The following is a 22,133-nucleotide window of genomic DNA, read 5'->3' on the forward strand; positions in this document are numbered from 1 at the left end:
CATTTCAGAGATGTTCTTGACGTATGGTAGTGTGGCTAGTCCTTTGGGTTGCGGCATGTCCTCGTTCTGTTGTCTCTCCCTTAGGCATCTGTTGCTGAAATTGCGAGGATATCCGTTTTTTGCGAATACCTTGTATAGGTGTTCCTCTTCCTCTTTTTGCAGTTCTGGTGTACTGCAGTGTGTTGTGGCCCTTTTGAACAGTGTCTTGATGCAACTTCGTTTATGTGTATTGGGTGGTTGCTTTCATAGTTCAGGACTTGGTCTGTGTGTGTGGCTTTCCTGTGTACCTTAGTGGTGAATTCTCCGTTTGGTGTTCTCTGTACCCTCACGTCTAGGAATGGGAGTTGGTTGTCCTTTTCTGTTATGACTGTTCAGCAGGTTGGCTATGGTTTCTCTGGCTAGGGCTTTGTCAATAGACGTGAACAGTGCTGTTACGTCGAATGAGACCATGGTTTCTTCCTTGTCTATGTGTATATTTCTGATGATGTCCAAGAATTCCTGTGTTGATTGTATAGAGTGTCTGGATCCGCTGATCAAGTGTTTCAGTTTCTGCTGTAGTTCTTTCGCCAGTTTGTGTGATGGTGTCCCTGGTAGTGATACTATGGGTCTGAGTGGGATGTCTGGTTTGTGCACTTTAGGTAGTCCATAGAATCTAGGGGTTTCATTCTTTGTAGGTCCGACCTGGTTAATTGTTCGTTTTTTTGTAGGTTCCTCAGGTGTGTTGTTTATCCTATTGGTGAGCTGTGGGGTGGGGTCAAACTCCCTCTTTTGGTAGGTGTTGGTATCTGCAAGTAGTTGTTGTGCTTTTTGGATGTACTCTGCTTTGTCCAGGATGACCGTCATTCTGCCTTTGTCTGCTGGTAGTATGATTACCGACGTAACGGCACTGTTCACGTCTATTGACAAAGCCCTAGCCAGAGAAACAATAGCCAACCTGCTGAACAGACAACAGGACGTTGAACCCATCAACAAAGACGGCATACTTAAACTACTGGACTTGTGCCTCACAACACACTTCACATTCAACAACCAGATATACGAACAAATCAACGGAACACCCATGGGCTCACCGATCTCGGGACTCATAGCAGAAGCAGTAATGCAAAGGTTAGAACAAACAGTTTTACCACAAATTCAACCCAAACTCTGGGTCAGATACGTTGATGACACCTTTGTAATCATTAAAAACACGGAAATAGAGAATACACACCGGATCATCAACTCCACACTCACAGGAATCACGAGAGAGGAAGAAAAGGACAACCAACTAGGACAACCATTCCTAGACGTGAGGGTACAGAGAACACCAAACGGAGAATTCACCACTAAGGTACACAGGAAAGCCACACACACAGACCAAGTCCTGAACTATGAAAGCAACCATCCCAATACACACAAACGAAGTTGCATCAAGACACTGTTCAAAAGGGCCACAACACACTGCAGCACACCAGAACTGCAAAAAGAGGAAGAGGAACACCTATACAAGGTATTCGCAAAAAACGGATATCCTCGCAATTTCATCAACAGATGCCTAAGGGAGAGACAACAGAACGAGGACATGCCGCAACCCAAAGCAACATGAATTTACCGGCCACTACAGCGGACAGCTGAAACTGACAACCTGAAGCGGCAGGGACAGGCCACTATAAATGTCGGAGGAAACACCACAGAAGCGCTTCACAGGAGGCTCCCAAGCACTGAGGATGTCACCTAGACAGGGGACGAAACGTTTGCAACAAAAACTTCCAGCTCGGCGAACAGAACCACAGCAACGAGCACCCGAGCTACAAATCTTCTCACAAACTTTGAACAAAAGATATAGATTTAAACAAGTATGCAGAATTCCACAATTTACATAACTAGAAAGCAAAAGAACTGCGGATGTTGCATATCAGAAACAAAACAGTTCAGAGGAAGGGGCACTTGACCTGAAATGTAAACTGATTTCTCTCCACAGATACTGCCAGATCTGCTGAGCTTTTCCAGCAATTTCTGCTTTGTTCCCCAGTTTACATATATTTTAGTCCCAGGTGGACCTGGCTATTGTGTTACGAATTACTACTTACTACAAATAATTAGGTTCTGACGACAGATAACAATTATGAACAATTGACAGATGACTCAACTAATCAAATTTTAACTCCCTTATAAAGTCTACCGCCCACCCCCACACACACTGGTATGGTGGGCTGAGGGAAAAAAAAGTCAAAAAGTGTGGTGCTAGAAAAGCACAGCAGGTCAGGCAGCATCAAAGAAGCAAGAGAGAGTCAACATTTCAGGCATGAGCCCTTACTGAAGGGACTATGCCCAAAACATTGGCTCTCATGTTCCTCAGATGCTGCCTGACCTGTTGTGCTTTTCCAGTGCCATACTTTGACTCTGACTCTCCAGGATCTGCAGTCCTCACTTTCTCCTGAGGTAAAGACTGTGAAGGCAGTTCAGTGGTTTCTATTCACAGGGTTCGCCAAGATAGTCCTTTTGGACATGCTTCTCCAGATACTTTCAATTGCTTGCAGAAGATACAAGGTGGTTGATTTACACTAATAAAATCTGTGGCTTATTGATTAACAACCTCAGCTTACAACAACTGTTGAGGGAGATTCACATGTGTTTTCTTCAGACTTACAATGGTTTTCACTGTGCAGTATAGAAACAGTTCCTGCCCTTGAGGGGATCCAATGGCTTTTCCCTCAAACTTTCACACAAGCTGTTCAACTATTGGTAGACAGGAGGCCTTGGTCATCAGCTACTTGTTGCCAACCAAAATTCTATTCACACTCAGTCCGCTGGCTACAGCTCATCTATAACTGGGCTTCCACTAGTATTTGAACAAGCAGCTATGTCAACGGCACTTACAATGAGGCAACTTGCTTTTCAAAAGTTCAATAATCTTTCAACAATCCTTGGCTTTTAAACCATTTCCTCATTTTGGTCAACAATCCAAATACAGAAAAATAAAAAGATTAGTCTTTACAATAAGTCATCTTTCATGTATAGATTACTTCTTCCAAATAGACAAAGACTGAACAAATATTCAAGATAGAAACTGCAAGGCAAGGGAATCAAAGGTTATTGGTCATAGATGGGAATAAGAAATTGGCAACTCAAACAAATCAGACATGGTTTGTTGAATGGTAGAGCATGTTCAAAAGAGCTGAACGGCCTCTTTCTGTTCTTAATCAGCGTGCTCATACAAAAGAAGGAGTGCACCATGAGGAAAAGAAGAGAAACCAATTACAAGGATGAAGGTGGGAAATTAAAGTATTCTCTCAGGTGCTTTGTCTATCCATTTAGCAAATACATATCTTTATTCAAGAATCAGTCATAAAAGAAATAGATTGATTACTTAGAGGACAACTCACTATAAAGTTAGTGCACGTCGTGTCATCCTCATACTAGATCGTGGACAAATATCAGTTAGAATATTGTGTTTAATTTGGGTTTCATCACATGGTGAGTGACACTGAGGCACTGCAAAAGGGAAAGGTGAAGGCCACAAGAACTGGTTCCCAATTTAGAGCATCTTAATTTTTAAGCTAGTCTAAAAGAATTGAGAGCCAGACGTCTACAGTTAGAGGAGTTTGAAGTTTGAACAATGATCTTATCAAGGTTTGAATATGGGAGAAATGGTTATGTTTAAGTTTATAAATAGGTTAGCAAAGCACTGAAGCCACAGGGAAGGCAACAGCATAGTGGTACTGTCACTAGACTAGTAAGCCAGAGGTCCATTTTCAGTTTACGGATTCAAATCACAATGCTGGGAAGTGGAAACTAGTCTTAGTAATGGTGACGATAATTTTCATAAAAGTCCATCTGGTTAACTAATGTCCTTAAGAGAATGAGATCTGCTTCATGTAGACTCCAGACCTACAAAAATATAACTGGTGCTTAATTATCCTCTAAGTGCTGTAGCAATTTATTCAGTTCAAGAACAATTAGGTAATTATATATTTCAACTTTACCACTTCTCACCAAACCTTAAAGCACCTATAACTATCACACCAATGAAACAGGCAAATTTAATTTATAAAGTTCTTTGAACATTAGGTAAAATCCAACACATTTCCTTTTGTCATGCATAAGGCCAAAGGAATCAGCAACTGAAACATGGCATCAAACAATAGAGAAGTTTGAGGTCAACAAGGAGAGGCAAATAAATTATAGTAACACTGGAAAAAACAAAAAAACCTCCATGTTATTCCTACGTAGTAATATTTACATTTCCAACAGCATAGTTCAACAAGACCATAAAATTGATATTTGATTGCCAGCAGCACAAACAGACAAAGAAGCCATCAAAAATGAACTCACGCATACCAAAGAAAATGTAAATAAGTGCCAGTAAGCTCAGTCCAACTGCGGTGCCAAGCTTCAGATCAACTGCGAAGCCAAGAAGTACTCCTGTTGCTCCACATATTAACAGTGTAATGAACACCACCAACCAAGAAAACTGGAAGAGGGGTTCCACTTGCTGACCAGCAAATGTCTTCATTTCATCTGAAGAGTAAAACTAAAACATTAGCTCTCAATGCATAAGATTAGTACAATTATTCACCAATTTTGATTTCAGATGTTTTGTCTATCCACATAGTTGTCTATAACTTAATTCCACATATCTATGATTGAAAACAAAACTGGGCTTAAAACATCTTTAACCAAGAAAAGCTCAAACACATTTATGATCCTTCTTCTAATGCTTAATGTTCTTAAAGCAAATACTAAACACCAACATTCTCAATATTATACTTTTTTTTAAGCAGCCTCCATCAGCATGAAATATAAATAATGGCATTGTTCTTCCACACATCTTTGGAACACTGACTTAATCACATCCGAGCTTGAAATAATTGCATCTTATATTTTCAATAACATAAATTCAGGGAACTTCCTGTAACTGACATTACAAGAACAGCCCAGAATGGAGGGATAACGTTTTCTTCACATTTCCAACAAGACAGAGCAGTATTTTAGTTTGCAACAAACAAACTTCAAGTCAATTTATTATCTTCTTAAAAAGAGGGAGAACTTAAGTAAGTATCAATCTCCCATCCCTGCTCCCCATCTTCCTAGGTCTTTCTTCAACTTTAATAATTCAATTGCAAAACAAAGTGCATAAAGTAACAAAAAAAACTGCAAAGGAGGATGGGAGATCTGTGATAGTTGGGGAAAGGGGATTAAAGGTTGGTGAGATACCTGTGGTATCAAAGGGTTGGGGTGACTGAGCTTTTTATCCACAGAGACTCTACTGAGAAAATATCCGTTCATCCACAGGGTTTTGCAACACAGCAATTAGGCCTCAAAAATCAGCAGTAATGCAGTGTTAAAAATTTAAAGTTGTCAGGTATTTGTCAGCACTCAGTTCAAGCTCCATGGCAGCCACTTCTGCGACACAGTTCACAACTCCACTGGGTTCACAACCCACTGTTTAGGAAGCTCTGTTCTACCCAACCGAATTTGACCCAAGGATATCTAAAATTTGTTTGCAGTGAATACCAATATATTATGAAAATATCAATATCTAATATATTTCAAAAATATCAAACATAGTATTCAATCTGTTTACAGTTACCTCCATCACTTGATAAAGTCCGAAAACATTAATTGCTTTTTTTTTTAAAAAGAAAATGAAATTGATACAGCTGCATTCACCACTAATCTAATCTAGTCTATGTTGTAGGGAAACTACCAAATTTTATCAGATACGAAACGGATTGTCAGCATGAATTAGTGAAGGGTAGAAACAACTGATTAGTTGAATTTTGTGGGAAGGCTTAGGGGTAGGGGGATAATTATGGATGTTGAAGATGGGGAACAATATTATCAATGATCTATGTGTGGGGGACTGAATGCAGTCTTGTGACAATGGGCTGATAATTCATTGAAAGTTAGCAAAGTAGGGACAATGGGAGTGTATTCTAATTGGCTGAAATGTGGTGAGTGATATTCCCAAAATCTGAATGCAGCATCAATTTTTCACCATGGATATTAATGATGTGGATGCAGGAACACAGCATGTGGTAGAACAGTGGCTGGAACTGCTGCCTCACAGTGCCAAAACCAAGGTTTGATTCCAACTTTAGGCAACTGTCTCTGTGGAGTTTGCACATGCTCCCTGCGTTTGCATGAGTTTCCTCTAGGTGCTCCAGTTTCCTCTCAGTCCAAAGATACAGAAGTTAGTTAGATTGGCCATGATAAATGCAGGGTAACAGGGATAGGATGGGTCTGGGTGGGCTTCTCTTCAGCAGATGAGAGCAAGATTAATGTGTGGGATTCTATGATTCTCTAAACGTTCTGTTTTCATTACAATGGAAGCTCTACTTTAAAATCATATTAATGAATTGTTTTAAAATGAAAATTTAACTGAAAGGAAATGGGAGATTTCTATGAAGCTGCAGGTAACTTGTACAGTCTAATTTAGATAAATTTAGATTTATCTTTTCTACATCTAAATTATTTTTAACAGGATTAGCAGCTGACAAGCTTGAGAAAAATGTCAAAGTTTGGAATAGTTTAGATCGGACATTTGTGGAATAATAGAATATAGAACATAGAAAAATACAGCGCAGTACAGGCCCTTCGGCCCTCGATGTTGCGCCGATCCAAGCCCACCTAACCTACACTAGCCCACTATCCTCCATATGCCTATCCAATGCCCATAATGAGGGAGAGTCCACCACTGCTACTGGCAGGGCATTCCATGAACTCACGACTCGCTGAGTAAAGAATCTACCCCTAACATCTGTCCTATACCTACCACCCCTTAATTTAAAGCTATGCCCCCTCGTAATAGCTGACTCCATACGTGGAAAAAGGTTCTCATGGTCAACCCTATCTAAATCCCTAATCATCTTGTACACCTCTATCAAGTCACCCCAAACCTTCTTTTCTCCAATGAAAACAGCCCCAAGTGCCTCAGCCATTCCTCACACGATCTTCCTACCATACCAGGCAACATCCTGGTAAACCTCCTCTGCACCCGTTCCAGTGCCTCCACATCCTTCCTATAGTATGGCGACCAAAACTGCACACAATACTCCAGATGCGGCCGCACCAGAGTCTTATACAACTGCAACATGACCTCAGGGCTCCGGAACTCAATTCCTCTACCAATAAAAGCCAGTACGCCATATGCCTTCTTCACCGCACTATTTACCTGGGTGGCAACTTTCAAAGATCTGTGTACATGGACACCAAGATCCCTCTGCTCATCCACACTACCAAGTATCCGACCATTAGCCCAGTACCCCGTCTTTTTGTTACTCTTACCAAAGTGAATCACCTCACACTTACCTACATTGAACTCCATTTGCCACCTTTCTGCCCAGCTCTGCAACTTATCTATATCCCGCTGTAACCTGCCACATCCTTCCTCACTGTCAACAACTCCACCGACTTTCGCATCATCCGCAAACTTGCTCACCCAACCTTCTAGACCCTCCTCCAGGTCATTTATAAAAATGACAAACAGCAATGGTCCCAAAACAGATCCTTGCGGAACACCGCTAGTAACTGCACTCCAAGGTAAACCTTTACCATCAACTACTACCCTCTGTCTTCTTCCAGCCAGCCAATTCCTAATCCAAACCTCCAACTCACCCTCAATGACATATCTCCATTTTTTTTGCAGTAGCCTACCATGGGGAACCTTATCAAACGCCTTACTAAAATCCATATACACCACATCTACCGCTTTACCCTCGTCCACCTCCTTAGTCACCTTCTCAAAGAATTCAATAAGGTTTGAGGCACGACCTGCCCTTCACAAAACCATGTTGACTATCCTTGATCACATTATTCCTATCCAGATGTTCATAAATCCTATCCCTTACAATTCTCTCTAAGACTTTGCCCACAACAGAAGTGAGACTCACCGGCCTATAGTTACTAGGGTTATCCCTACTCCCCTTCTTGAGCAAGGGAACCACATTTGCTATCCTCCAGTCTTCTGGCACTATTGCTGTAGACAATGAGGACATAAAAATCAAGGCCAATGGCTCTGCAATCTCCTCCCTTGTTTCCCAGAGAATCCTAGGATATATGCCATCAGGCCCAGGGGACTTATCTATTTTCACCCTTTCCAGAATTTCCAACACCTCTTTCCTACATACCTCAAAGCCGTCCATTCTAATTAATTGTGACTCAGTATTCACATCGGCAACAATGTCCTGTTCCTGAGTGAATACTGACGAAAAGTATTCGTTCAGTGTCTCCCCAATCTCTTCAGCCTCCACATGCAACTTCCCACTACTATCCTTGACTGGACCTATTCCTACCCTAGTCATTCTTTTATTCCTGACATACCTATAGAAAGCCTTAGGGTTTTCCCTAATCCAGCAACTAAGGACTTTTCATGTCCCTCCTTGTTGCTCTTAGCTCTCTCTCTTCAGATCCTTCCTAGCTACCTTATAACTCTCAATCGCCCCAATTGAACCTTCACGCCTCATCTTTACATAGGCCGCCCTCTTCCATTTAACAAGGGATTCCAATTAAACCACGGCTCCCTCACACGACCCTTTTCTCCCTGCCTGACAGGTACATACTTATCAAGAACACTCAATAGTTGCTCCTTGAACAAGCTCCACATATCAATTGCGCCCATGCCTTGAAGCCTACTTTTCCAAGCCACGCATCCTAGGTCGTGCCTCACCGCATCATAATTTCCCTGCCCCCAGCTATAACTCTTGCCCTGCAGTGCACACTTATCCCTCTCCATCACTAGAGTAAAAGTCACCGAATTGTGGTCACTGTTCCCAAAGTGCTCACCTACCTCCAATTCTAACACCTGGCCTGGTTCGTTACCCAGAACCAAATCCAGTATGGCCTCACCTCTTGTTAGCCTGTCTACATATTGTGTCAGGAAACCCTCCTGCACACATTGGACAAACACTGACTCATCTAACGAACTCGAGCTATAGCTTTCCCAGTCAATATCTGGAAAGTTAAAGTCCCCCATAACAACCACCCTATTACTTTCACTCTTCTCATGAATAATATAGAATAATCAAAGTTCAGGTCAGATTCACAAAAACTAAAAAGATAAGGAAATTGGCCAAACCAAAATGCAAATACAAGGATGTGAATAACTACAAAGGAATATACAATGATTTTATATCAATGGATGACAAATTCCAATTATATATGGAAGCTGAATAAATTAAATATTTTGCATCAAGTAACAATAAACATCAATTCTCTAAACTTGCAATCATATCCTACCTTCAAGCTTTTTCAAAAGGAAAGATTTTCCACTTCCCCACTGTGCATAAAGTCCAACACAAATAGGAGGTTGCATAGTTGGTTCACTAAGGATGTCTGCCAGAGCACTGCTGTACAGGTCATAGCCAAGCATATCTCCATCCGTCTCTGAAGGCGAAAGATGTCCTGCAAATTTTGTTTTTTAATAACAATTATTTATTTTTAAACTAGAAGATATGTCAAAAGAAACAGAAAACAGAAAATACTTCAAATGTTCAGCTCTGATAGCATCTGTAGAGAGACAGAGAGAAAGAAAATGGTTAATATTTCAAGACAATAGTCTTTTCACCAGCTCTGATGCTATCAATTTGAGAAACAAATCTACGTCAAGTAGCAAAGACAAATAAGAATGATAAGAACTACCAATCAACTGATATTTAACTATGAGACACAGATGACAGACGTAGCTAGTTATGAAAGTTAAATAATTGAGACAAAGAAAGGAATCTGGAGAAATGAAAGCCGACAGACTGTCATATGTTACTAGCATCCTGAACCTATTCAATTCTTTTTCCTTGAATGACTCCAATACAAGTCCACCTATCTAGCATAATAAAATTACTGAAAGGGAAGTATATAATGAAATAATGTTTCATATTAAAGCTTATAATGTAATTGCAGCTTCCTCTGAGCACATGCAATCTTCAACACTGGGCATCCAGCAGAGTAGCTCAATGATTGACTTGCTTCCATCATCCAACTATAAACAAGATTCACTGTGATTACAAAGAAGTTGGATGCCCTCTGGTAAGCATTGCAATTTTAAAATACCGTATATATGCAAGTAATAGTCAAATTTTTTTTAGATTACATTAGTTTCCCTACAGTGTGGAAACAGGCCATTTAGCCCAACAAGTCCACACCGACCCTCCGACGAGTAACTAACCCAGACCCATTCCCCTCTGACTAATGCACCTAACACTATGGGCAATTCAGCATGACAGATTTAGCTGACCTGCACATCTTTGGACTGTCGGAAAAAACTGGAGCACCTGGAGGAAACCCACGCAGACGCAGGGAGAATGTGCAAACTCAACACAGACAGTCACCCGAGGCTGGAATCGAATCCCGGTTCCTGGCGTTGTGAGGCAGCTGTGCTAACCACTAAGCCACGATGCTACCCTTGTTAGAATTTTATAGGTTTCTGTGAAATACCATTGATTCTGCCAAACTCATTCTTGCAGTTGTATTTCTTGCTGGAAACAATTATGCTTGGAGAAAGTGAGGACTGCAGATGTTGAATGATCAGAGCTGAAAAATGTGTTGCTGGAAAAGCGCAGCAGGTCAGGCAGCATCCAAGGAGCAGGAGAATCGACGTTTCGGGATTCCTGAAGAAAGGCTTATGCCCGAAGCGTCGATTCTCCTGCTCCTTGGATGTTGCCTGACCTGATGCGCTTTTCCAGCAACACATTTTCAACAATTGGCCTATTCTCCTGGAGCTCTTTGGTGCAGAACAGCCAATTGCTGCCATGATGCTCACTTACTCACTTCCCTTCAGGTACACAGATTATCCCTCCATATCTGAGTCAAGATAATGGTCATTAGGGAATCAGGTAGTGCTGGTTATAGCTGAACTGAGAACCAGTTTGCAGATCACTGTTGAGTAGATGCCACTAGATGGAACTACTGATTATCTTTTTAATTGCTTGTGGGTTGTGGTTCATTTATCACTGGGAGATCTTCCAAATTGCCAGGCCTACGTCATTATTATAGGCTGCACTGCAATAATATGGCTCAGGACCAAACTGATCTCAACACTTCAGGCACAATGCCTTCAAAGTTACAGAGGTTGAAAATGTTTTGTCAGGCACAGTTTATAATGAATTGAAGACAATTTTCATGTTCTGCACTGTTAAAAGTCTGCAATATGCAGGTCGATTTCAGTCCAATTTTGTTTTGCTTAAATAATTGAAAAAGAAAATTAGTTTTTAAAACAACTGACCAATCCACATTGCCAGTTTATTGTCTGGACAGCAACATCAGAACCTATCCCATGAGATAATTAGCTGTGATTCAGGGCAATGGATACATTTTTCCCATGTGGAACTATTCTACTACCAAGACCTATCATCTGACATGTTGAATGACATTAACATAACATTATATTCTAGACATGCTGGTACAATTTCTCCACCACAATATAGGCGGAAGTGCTGAAAGTCATTATGTGCAAATGTAGTTAAATATACGTCTCAAGGAAACAATTTCTAACATTGCAAATTAGGTCAACCTTCTTCAACTAAAAAGATCTCAATTTTTTAAATTAAATAGTGCAAGACTCTGACCTACCTCTGGAAGAGAATTAATTAACATGCTCTTGTAGTACTTCAAGAATCCCATTTAGGCTGCTTATGCTACATTCTATATCGCTGTCATCCCACTGCTCCTCTAAAAGGGTAGAGAATGACTTTGCTGTTTATAAAAAAAGTCTCCTGATGCTCACGAAATGGGCTTTAAGTCAAGGAATTCTCCACATCCCTTTCTTTGACCCTGATTGGACTGAAAACTATCTACTTACCTTTAGATCAGTTCTGCACTAGAGATTCCTAGACTGGAACCTCCTATTTGAAACAGAATAGATCTATGCAGGAAACATGAGAGTCAGAAAAGATCATTGCATAAACTCCATCCCTTATTACAGTATGGGTGCCATGCTCTGAGGCTTAAATGTCAGCAGTATAACTGACCATAAAAAGAAACACAAAGAACTGCAGATGTTGGAAATCTGAAATAAGATCAGAGTGTTGGAGAAACACAGCAGGTCAGGCAGCATCTGTAGAGAGAAAACAGGATTAATGTTTTGAGTCCAGTGATCCTTTCTGACAGAACCTGAAACATTAAGCCTGTTTTTTTTTTCTCTACAGATACCGCTGAACCTGCTGCGTTTCTCCAGCTTTCTCTGTTTGTGTTTCAGTCAGGCAGTTACTGTGAAACTGCAAGTACATAACATCGTGTGGAAGTAGGGCACAGAGTGGCAGGTAGGGGAGATGGATAGAATGCTAGGAAAATGGATCAAGGCTTAGGGTGAGATGGGGGAATCACATACTGTGTGGGTAAGTGGGTGGAGGAGATGGGAGGTTCAGTTTAATAGTTACCAAAGAGTTAGTATAGGCTTTTAATCCTCTAACCTTTTCTGGGTAACTATTGCCTGTGAGATGGAACCCTCTGAACCCTAAGACTTGAAGGAACTTTTTCCAGAGGGTTTCAGACACAGGAGATGTGCCAATTGGAATTTAAATTTCCTGGGCAGTTTCCTTGAAGTCAGATGCACTGGGATTTTCCACTGTACTGTGTGCAACTCCAATCCAGCCTGCAGAAACAACTACTACAGTTTTAAAAAAAAAGATTAATTGTAAAGCAATAAATGTGAGGAAATTTCATTTTCTTTCTAAATTGAATTGTTCTAGACTGCCACCCTTTTAACAATGATTCAAACTGCCCTGTTTCTCAGAATATGATTTGGTAGAGGTCCAATGAATTGTCATCCAACATAACTTCACATTCATTTTAATCCAATTTAATAAGGCAACAACAGAATAATTTTATTCCCTATTCCACAACATTAAATTCAGCACAAAATTAGATAACTGGCTCTGCTATTACCTTAAGGGAGTTTAATTGGTAAGTAGTTGTTATACATAAGTGTCTGGGCCCATTGCCATTTGTTATCTATATCAATGATTTGGAAGAGAATATACAAGGCATGATTAGTAAGATTGCAGATGACACTAAAATAGGTGGTTTTGTGGACAGTGAGCAAGGTTATTAGATATTGCAGCAGGACCTTGATCAGCTGGAGAAGTGGGCTGAGAAATGGCAAATGGGGTTTAATTTAGGTGTGAGGTGTTGCAGTCTGGAAAGTCAAATCAAGATAGGAGTTTCATAGTGAATGGTAGGACCTTAGGATCTTGGTGTTCAGGTGCACGGTTCTCTGAAAATGGAGTCACAGGTAGAGAGGGCAGTGAAGGAGGCTTCTGGCACACTGGCTTTCATTAGTCACGGCATTGAGTATTGAAGTTATATAGGATGCTGGTGAGGCCGTACTTGAAAATTGTGTTCAGTTTTGGTCACCTTGCTACAGGAAGGATGTTATTAAACTGGAAAAAGTGCAGAAGAAATTTACAAGGATACTGCTAAGACTCAAAAGGTCTGAGTTATAGGAGAGGTTGGACAGGTTAGGACTTTTTTCTTGACAGCATAGGAGTCTAAGATCTTATAGAAGTGTATAAGATCATGAGAGGCATGGTAGGGTGAATGCACTCAGTCTTTTTCCCCACAGTAGGGGAATCAAGGAAGAGAGGGCATCAATTTGAGGTTAGAGGGGAAAGAATAAAAGGGAACCTGACTGGTAATTTCTTTACATAGAAGGTGTTACGCATATGAAATGAGCTGTGAGCAGCAGTGGTTGAGGTAGGTACATTAACAACATTTAAAATGTATCTGGACATGGATAGGAAAGGTTTAGAAGGATATGAGCCAAGTGCACGGAAATGGAGTTAGTGAGGATGTACATTTTGGGCAGCATGGGCCAGTTTGATCTGAAGAGTCTGTCTCCATGCTGTAGGATTCTATGACTCCACGAGATGAAGAAAGTCCCAGGTTAGAACCAAATAACGATAGTTGATCTCTGGTGATAGATCAACAAGCTCAGAATGTACTTTTGGGATAGTAGGTGAAGGGACATATGCATGTACCAATAATCGACACAACACTGAATTTTGACTTCTGCCACTCTCAGCTCCCCAAGATGCCCAGCCTGTTGAAACTGTCAAAACTCATGAAAAACTGTTATTTGGGTAAAATACTGAAAGATACATGGTGCACAAAGAAATAGATCCCAAATGATAAACCTTGTATATAATTTCAAGTAAATCATGTATTTTTCAAACCATGAATCTGTCAAAATCTCAAAACTGAATGAAAGCATCCTATTCATAAAATGCCCACAACTGAAACACATAGTGGAAATAGCTAATAAAACAACTGACAATTTTAAGTTGTCAGCTGCATAACATTTAAGTGCTGTGATAATTGCAGACAAAGACAGATTCTTTGGTACAGTGGTAGTGTCCTATCTCTGGACTGAGAGACCCAGGTTCAAGTCCCACCTGCTCCAGAGGTAACTAATAACATTTCTGAACAAGTTGATTAGAAAAAAACGGTTAAATTTAAAAAGAAAATGCAGACAGAGGGGTTTCCTGTGCAAAGGCAGTGCTCCCCACTGCTGGGCCAGGAAGCCCAGGTTTAAGTACCACTCCAGAGGTGTGTAATCACATCTCTGGACAGAACGATTGGGAAAAGATTTGCAATTTCAGAAAGAGGGTTCTTGTGGTGTGGTGATAGTATTCCTATCTCTGAGCCAGGAGGCCAGAGTTCAAGTCCCATATGCTCCTGAGGTATATAATACTATCTCTGACCAGGTTGATCAGAAAACATCTAATTTCAGACAGAAGCAGGTGCATTGAAGATCTCTTGACAATTACTAAACTTTGATCTTTCCACACACTCATGGGACTTTATTGCAATTAAATAATAATCTCAAATTCAGTTTAGTAGATTCTGTAAATTACAGAATTGAAATTTCACGAAGACCTTTTGTTCAACAATTTTTTTGTTGAGGAATCTCCAGCAATTACCAATTCACAGGCAGTACATTTTTAAATTAATCTTGTTCCAAATAAATGTTAAGACAGTCATAAAGAAACTAGAATTCCCCTTTAACAAGAGGAATGTTATCCCTTCTGTGGTTACTGAAGATATGACTAGGATTTGGTTGTAAAGAACCAATCGAGACACAATCACAGGAGAGCATCGTCAGGCAGCAAATTGTTTACTAAAATCTGTAACAGGATTATGTTGGCAGACACAGACATAGTCAAGCTGTATGCTGCACATAATCTATTCCTTGAAAGAAGACGCAAATTATTTCTCAGTATGCTTTGGCCAGACTTTGTTGGAGGAATGTCACACCATCATTAGTGCACTACAATGACACATCAACCAATGTACAGTGGAAAAATCATATTTACATAATTGCATCTGCTCTAATTGGTGGGACTGCATAAAAATAAAATGGATTGGAGGATCAATTAAAGATGTGTTAGAAGAAGTATAAATGGAGCCATGCCTATGATCATACATAAGTGGACTAATCTCAAATCACCAAGACAGTCTTCCAAACATACAAAACACATCAAGAAATATCAAATATGGGACACAGTCCTAAATATTTTGTGCTTTTTTGCCTTGTTCCTGTTTTGGGTGTAAAATAAATAGAAGCAATCGTTTTAACATCATTTGCTGACAGTTCTTTACATTGAATCAATCAATCATTCGTGCAATATACCTATTCTATTTTGGTTCTTCAATAATCTCTCAGCACTGGATGTAAACCTTCAGAGAATCACGTTTGATTGTTCATTCGCTATGGCCCACAGAACAGCCTTACTGAGAAGCATCGTCTCCCGCAAGCAGCAGTACTAAAATAGATCATCTGGTCTTTACAAAAACGTTATGTGCAGAAGCCTATTATATGCAGACTGATTGCTGGTTTTCCTACAACAGTGACTGCACTTGCACTTCACAGGCTTTAAAGCCCTTTGGACATCCCAAGGCGTTCTACATAAATGCAAGTTTTTTTTTTCCTGATTGGATAGGTCAGATTCTCTGTTTTTGTTTATTTTGTTGGAGGTAAAGTAGTCAGCCTCTTACCTTTCAAACTTCTACATTTTCTTCCATTCTTTCTCACCTGACCAGAACTGACTGTGGAACTTTGGCATGTCTTTAAGATATTTTATATAGATTCGATTTATATTAAAAAAGAACCAATCAACTGGAATATTTAATAAATACTCTTTATTATGCATCAGGACTACACACTTCATTGCTCATTCTTGATGTTTACAATATTTGCTGTTTAGCTATCTCCTGTTCTGAACTGGTTATTGTTCTTGTTGCATTCTACCTATTTGCTGAAAATTATAAAATTAAATAACTTTTAAAATGCAAACAAAAAAAAATTGATAATTCACCCACATTTTTTCTCTTTTTTGTATCCTTGGTGTATTTAATTTTATATGCAAATCAAGGGTGAGGAATTGTTACTAGGGATGTTCAAGAATATTATTCCCTAACTTCGTGCTACATTTTAGAATTTAAAATAAAGAGTTCAGCCATTTGTAACAGTATGTCTTGAGCTAATCAACAAAGGGTTGGTAAGTCTCAACTCTATACATAATAAAAACATCTGTGTCAAAAGCATTTCAAAATTGCAATGCCAATGTTCAATGTAACAGAAAACATTTTATTTCACTTTGAATCCAATGAATTGCATAAACACTCTGGACTTACAACAGAAGTCCAGCAAACATTCTCCATAATTTCTTTACTCTCAGTAACTACCAGTTACAGATAGTCCTATTCATACACTTTGCAATACAATACAGTACAGGAACAGGCTCTTTGGCCGAACAAGCCTGTGTAGATTCCTAACCCTTATTTAGATCGGCCACTTATTGCCCATGCACGGTATCTATTCCTCTGTTCACCTCATGTTTAAGTGACTACCAAGATATGCCTTAAACATTACTAACGTACCTGTTTCCACCACTTTCAGAGCAATGCGTTCCAGACACCCACCACACTCTGTGTAAACAGTTTTCCCCAGTCTTTGCTCCTAAAGCTTCCCCTCTCACTGTGAACCAATGTTCTCTTAAAGTTGATCTTTCAAACCTGGGAAAAAGCCTTTAACTATCCACTCTATGGCTCTCTTTTGTAGATCTCCATCAGGTCGCCCCTCAGCTTCAATCTTTCCAGTGAAAAGAACCAGAGTTTTTCCAACCTCTCCTCATAACTAAACCCCTCCAGACCAGGCAGTAGCTCAGTAAACCTTCCCTGTGCTCTCTCCAACGTATCTCTATCCTTCTGATAAGTGGTGACCAGAACTGCACGCTGCTTGGCCTCCGATGCACCTTTCAAAACAGTTGAATTTTATGACACAGTAATCTCATCAAGATATTCAATTAATATTATAAAATGAAGATCAATGCAATTTATAGCTATTATTTAAATTTAGGATGTGATTTCAGCTTTGAATTACTACCACTGTCATTCTTTTAAATTATATCTATTAAATTGTACTGATCAAGACATTTCTAATTATGCAGCATTATTAATTGGGAAATTTAAAATTGAAAAATTAAAATTCCCATACTCAAATTCAGAACGGTCAGTGTTTGTAAGAATACCAGTTACTAAGTGAGCTGCGTAATTAATGTAAGATATTCAAGTATTTATGATTGCAGTTTGAACAACATTAACTCAGTGATGATAAATATTGTAGTCAACTGCAAATACTTGTTTCTAGTCATGTAAAAGGACAACAAAGATAAGGATTAAGCTCAAGCAGCTTAAAATCATGAAAATCCTGTCAGTGTTGAAATTAATCCCCAATAATATTTTACATTTTACACTTATTCTGTTTTGCATCTGCAGCTCTTGCCAATACAACTACCAACTTACTTCATCACAATATATTAATCAAGAGAACAAAGAACAAGGAAAATTACAGCACAGGAGGAGGCCCTTCGGCCCTCCAAGCTTGCGCCGACCCAGACCCACAATCTAAACCTGTCGCCTATTTTCAAAGGATTCTCTGCTCCCTGCCCAGTCATCTATCTGTGCAGACACATCTTAAATTACGTTACTGTGCCCGCCTCTACATCTCCGCTTGCAACGCGTTCCAAGCACCCACCACCCTCTACATAAGGAACTTTCCACGCATACCTCCCTTAAACCTTTCCCCGCTCACACTGAACTCATGACCCCTAGTAATTGAGTCCCCCACTCTGGGAGAAAAAGCTTCTTGCTAGGCACCCTGTCTATACCTCCAATGATTTTGCAGACAAATCAGGTCTCCCCTCAACCTCAGTCTTTCTAATAAAAATAATTCTAATCTATCCCATCTCTCTTCATAGCTAGTGCCCTCCATACCAGGCAACATCCTGGTGAACCTCCTCTGCACCCTCTCCAAAGCATCCACATCCTTTTAGTAAGGTGACGACCAGAACTGTACACAAACATGGGTGAACTAAAGTCCTACACAACTGTAGAATGACCTGCCAATTCTTGTACTCAGTATCCCAACCGATGAAGGAAAGCATGCCATATGCCTCTTGACCACAATCGTCCTGTGTTGCCGCCTTCAGGGTACAATGGACCTGAACACCCAGATCTCTCCGTACATCAATTTTCCCCAGGGTTTTTCCATTTACCATATAGTTTGCTCTTGAACTGAATCTTCCAAAATGCATCACCTCACATATTCCCAAATTGAACTCCATCTGCCATTTCTCCTCCCAACTCTCTGATGATTACTTCAGGTGAAATCACAGAGTGGCATACAATGGATTAGCAGAAAACACCTTATGGAGTTTACTTTCCTCCCACAATGTTGACCTCTTCACAGAGCATATGAAATGAACTAAAATATGATATGGCCTGTGTTTCCAGGTTCAAGTTATCTGCAAAAGGTCCAGAATTCTCCAATCATAGCAGACCACTTGGCAGGGAAGTGCACCCAGTGTCAGGAGTGGCAAACTATTCAATATATGTCCAAGAACTAAGGCCCAATGCAATATCTGGGAATGAAAGAGGCCGCTCGTCTTTTTAAGTTACAAAAGTTGATCAATGTATGTTTACAGCAGTTAAAGATGACTTAACACCTCATGTCTTTCCACCTAATTTCACTGGTTGTTCTTCAATTATGCAAGATCCTTAGCAAGCACTCGACAGTGTAAAGTGGTAGAGACAAAAACTAAGTTCTCTTCTCTATTTTTGTACTCCTTTATGTTAGGGACAGCTGCACACAAATCATATTTCCCAGTCAGTCTCTAAGTTTAAAATCTTTTAGAATTTTGACTCCAAGCAACAAAAATTATAAATGAAAATGAGATGTGACTAGTTACCTGCTAGAAGGAGGAATTATGATAATTGTTTCCCACACTACCTAGCTAAGGAGAGGAAGCCTAGCATCATATAGTAGCATCACAGCTGAAATTAGTTCACTGCACACTGGCTTTCCTTAAACTCAACACCACCCTAGAAACTAGGGTGTACCATGAGAAAAGCACAATGTATCGTAACTTAATGAAACAATTTTGACCCATTTTACAAACCCAAAAGTTTAGAAACTGCGCAGTTAAATATGCAAAGCTCTTACTTGCTCCAAATATCTGAGTCAAAATGCTTTTCTGATGGCTGCAATCTATGTTGTATGGAGTTTCACCCGCTTTGTTAGGTCGATACAGTAGACGGCCATCTTTAGGATTCCTCAACAGCAATTCAGCTAATTTTCTGCTCCTTCCACGGATTGCTATGTGAAGTGGAGTATCTCCTTTCTAAAAACCATAAATAATGGAAGCTTTAGAAAAAAAATTTCAACACCAATTCAATCATAGATAAAATCTTGTTAGCAAGACACACTAAAGACAAATTTATATAAAGACAATCAGAACATAATTCTGACTGCAGTATACAGTTAAATATCCAACAATGTAAAAAACAGTTAAGATTTTACTTCCAAATAGTAACATTAAAATGTACTGATGGCAATCAAATTGTGATTACACTTTAAATAAAAGCATTATATACAGGTCGCTCTGCGTTCCATTAATGCAAATTCACTATAGCTTGATTAATGAATTGTAGACACTGTTTCTAAAGCGTGAACTTTTAAAGCGTGTATTGGCTATAATGAGATTCTGGTCCCATTACTTTAAATGGTGCTGCTATTACGCGATTTTCTTATAACACAGGGTTTCACAAGAATGCAACTACCACGTTATAGCAGAACTGACTGCACGTAAAAGATTCAAGCATCTTCAGTATTTACATGTGTACTACTCAATGACGTTTTCGCCATTAGGAGTGCACTAAATTTACAGTAGCAGTGCTATTGTAGAACACCCAAATGTTCAGTCAAATGATAAAAGTCAAATTTTCCTAGACAAAATACTTACACACATGTACATTTAAGCACTTAAATGCATCATTAATAAAGGGCCTTTACAGCTGAACGATATTGAAGTGAGTGAAAATTAATTCATTGCTTGAGGCTTGTTCATCAAATAACCAGTTATAGAGTCATAGAGAACAAATCAAATACCACTTAAAATAAATCACAGGGAAGAAAACTACTTGTAAACCATACTTTGTCAGTTCCAAACCCCTTCCCAAATGTTAACATAATAATCTCATGAAATAAACAGATGAAGTGTTTGTCTGCAGCTACGATGAAACATAAATTAGACAGCTCAGTTGGATAGTAGGAGAGCAGAAAAAAAATGGCAGTTTGTTAAAAGTAGGCAAACTTTAAAAATTAGGAAACCATACAAAACTCAGAATATCACAACACATTACGATATTATCTTTACACACAAATAAATCTCAATTGTGCCTTTTGTTTTAATAAAGATAAGCTTCCATACAGAAATATGTACAAAATAAATCTTTAAAAAAGTTGTTAATCCACTTAAGATCAAAAAACTTGAATTTCCTTGGAGCCTGCACAGTCTGCTCAACTCTAGAAGTGAGGTGACAGACTGTCCTTGACACTAAGGCAACATTTCACTGAATATGGAATCAATGGAAATCAGGAATCAATAGAAATCTGGAACCAATGAAAATCAGGGTAAGTTTCCAATGACTGGAGTCATACCGAGCACAAAAGAAGATAGTTACGGTTGTTGGAGATCAACCATTTTAGTCTTGGGACACCAATACACAAATTTCTCAGGATAAATACTTTCTAATCAATCAATTTGTTATGACACATCTCTGGAGCAGTTGGGACTTGAATCCGTCTTTCTAGCTTAGAAATAGGGACTCTATCACTGCACCACAAGAACCCATAAATTCCTCTGGGTAGCCATCTTCAGCTGCTTCAATGATTATCTTTCCATTATAATATCAGAAATGAGAATGCTCACTGATGATCACATAATATTTAGCATCAACTGAAACTGCTCAGATACTGAAGTAGTCCACACACAACTTCAAAATTTACCCCCTCCATCACTAGAGTAAGAATTTCTGCCACATCTACAAGATGCATTACCAAAGCCCCTTGACACCAGGGTCAAGGTATCACCAAGGACAAGAGCAGTAGATGCAGGAGAACACCATTACGTGCAGGTTTCCTTCCAATCCACAAACTATCTGACTTGGAACTTTACCCTCTGGTATTGCTGGGTCAAAACTCCCCCAACAGCACTTGCATTTCCACTACAGACTGTAGCTGTTCAGAAGACAATTCACTTTTAAAGGATAACTTTGCATGAGCAATAAAATGACAGCCTAGATAACAATTCCATGAACAAAAAAAAATCATCACAGAATGGGTTTTTTTACTCTATTCAAAAAGTCCATCTGGCCTCTAATGGTGAAAGTATGATCAGAAAATATATGAAGAAGTGAATGCCCATGTTAGTATCCCTAGCTAGGTTGAGGCTAAAGGAAGAAATTCTGGCTTAGATTATTTATTCAGGATTGTCAATATTTGATCTTAATGTGTTGCAATCCAGAGATTATATATGCAAACCTGTTGAGGCCCAATTCTAAACTAAAGCACACCAGTTTTGAGAGAGCTTATCCTATGGTGCAGGCATTGAAGAATGAAGTGCCAGCAATTACTCTCTGCAGCAACTAGTTAGTCACACTTCTAATGATGACAAAAAATAAAAGTTAAAATGAAAATTACCCATCTGCACTCATAGAACATTACAATATAGTACAAGCCCAGTGAAACCAATCCAAAGCCTATCTAACCTACACTATTACATTCTCGTCCATGTGTTTATCCAATGACCACTTAAATG

At 39.4% G+C, this 22,133-nt stretch overlaps 1 protein-coding gene across 10 annotated transcripts in view; it reads right to left on the bottom strand.

The window, feature by feature from the left end:
* Positions 1-22,133, bottom strand: part of kidins220b (kinase D-interacting substrate 220b) — a 152,593-nt gene that overhangs the window by 74,176 nt on the left and 56,284 nt on the right. For all 10 annotated transcript variants that reach the window (XM_043678261.2, XM_087977882.1, XM_043678271.2 and 7 more), the window contains exons 12-14: positions 19,478-19,655; positions 9,220-9,384; positions 4,321-4,500 (exon numbers count right to left, since the gene is read on the bottom strand). In XM_043678261.2, the coding sequence (XP_043534196.2) occupies positions 4,321-4,500; positions 9,220-9,384; positions 19,478-19,655 (523 nt within the window). The remainder of the gene's footprint in view (positions 1-4,320; positions 4,501-9,219; positions 9,385-19,477; positions 19,656-22,133) is intronic.

The sequence above is a fragment of the Chiloscyllium plagiosum genome, unplaced genomic scaffold, assembly GCF_037043375.1.
Source record: "Chiloscyllium plagiosum isolate Xiang-an unplaced genomic scaffold, Cpla_swu_hap1 HiC_scaffold_3, whole genome shotgun sequence".
NCBI classification, from domain to species: domain Eukaryota; kingdom Metazoa; phylum Chordata; class Chondrichthyes; order Orectolobiformes; family Hemiscylliidae; genus Chiloscyllium; species Chiloscyllium plagiosum.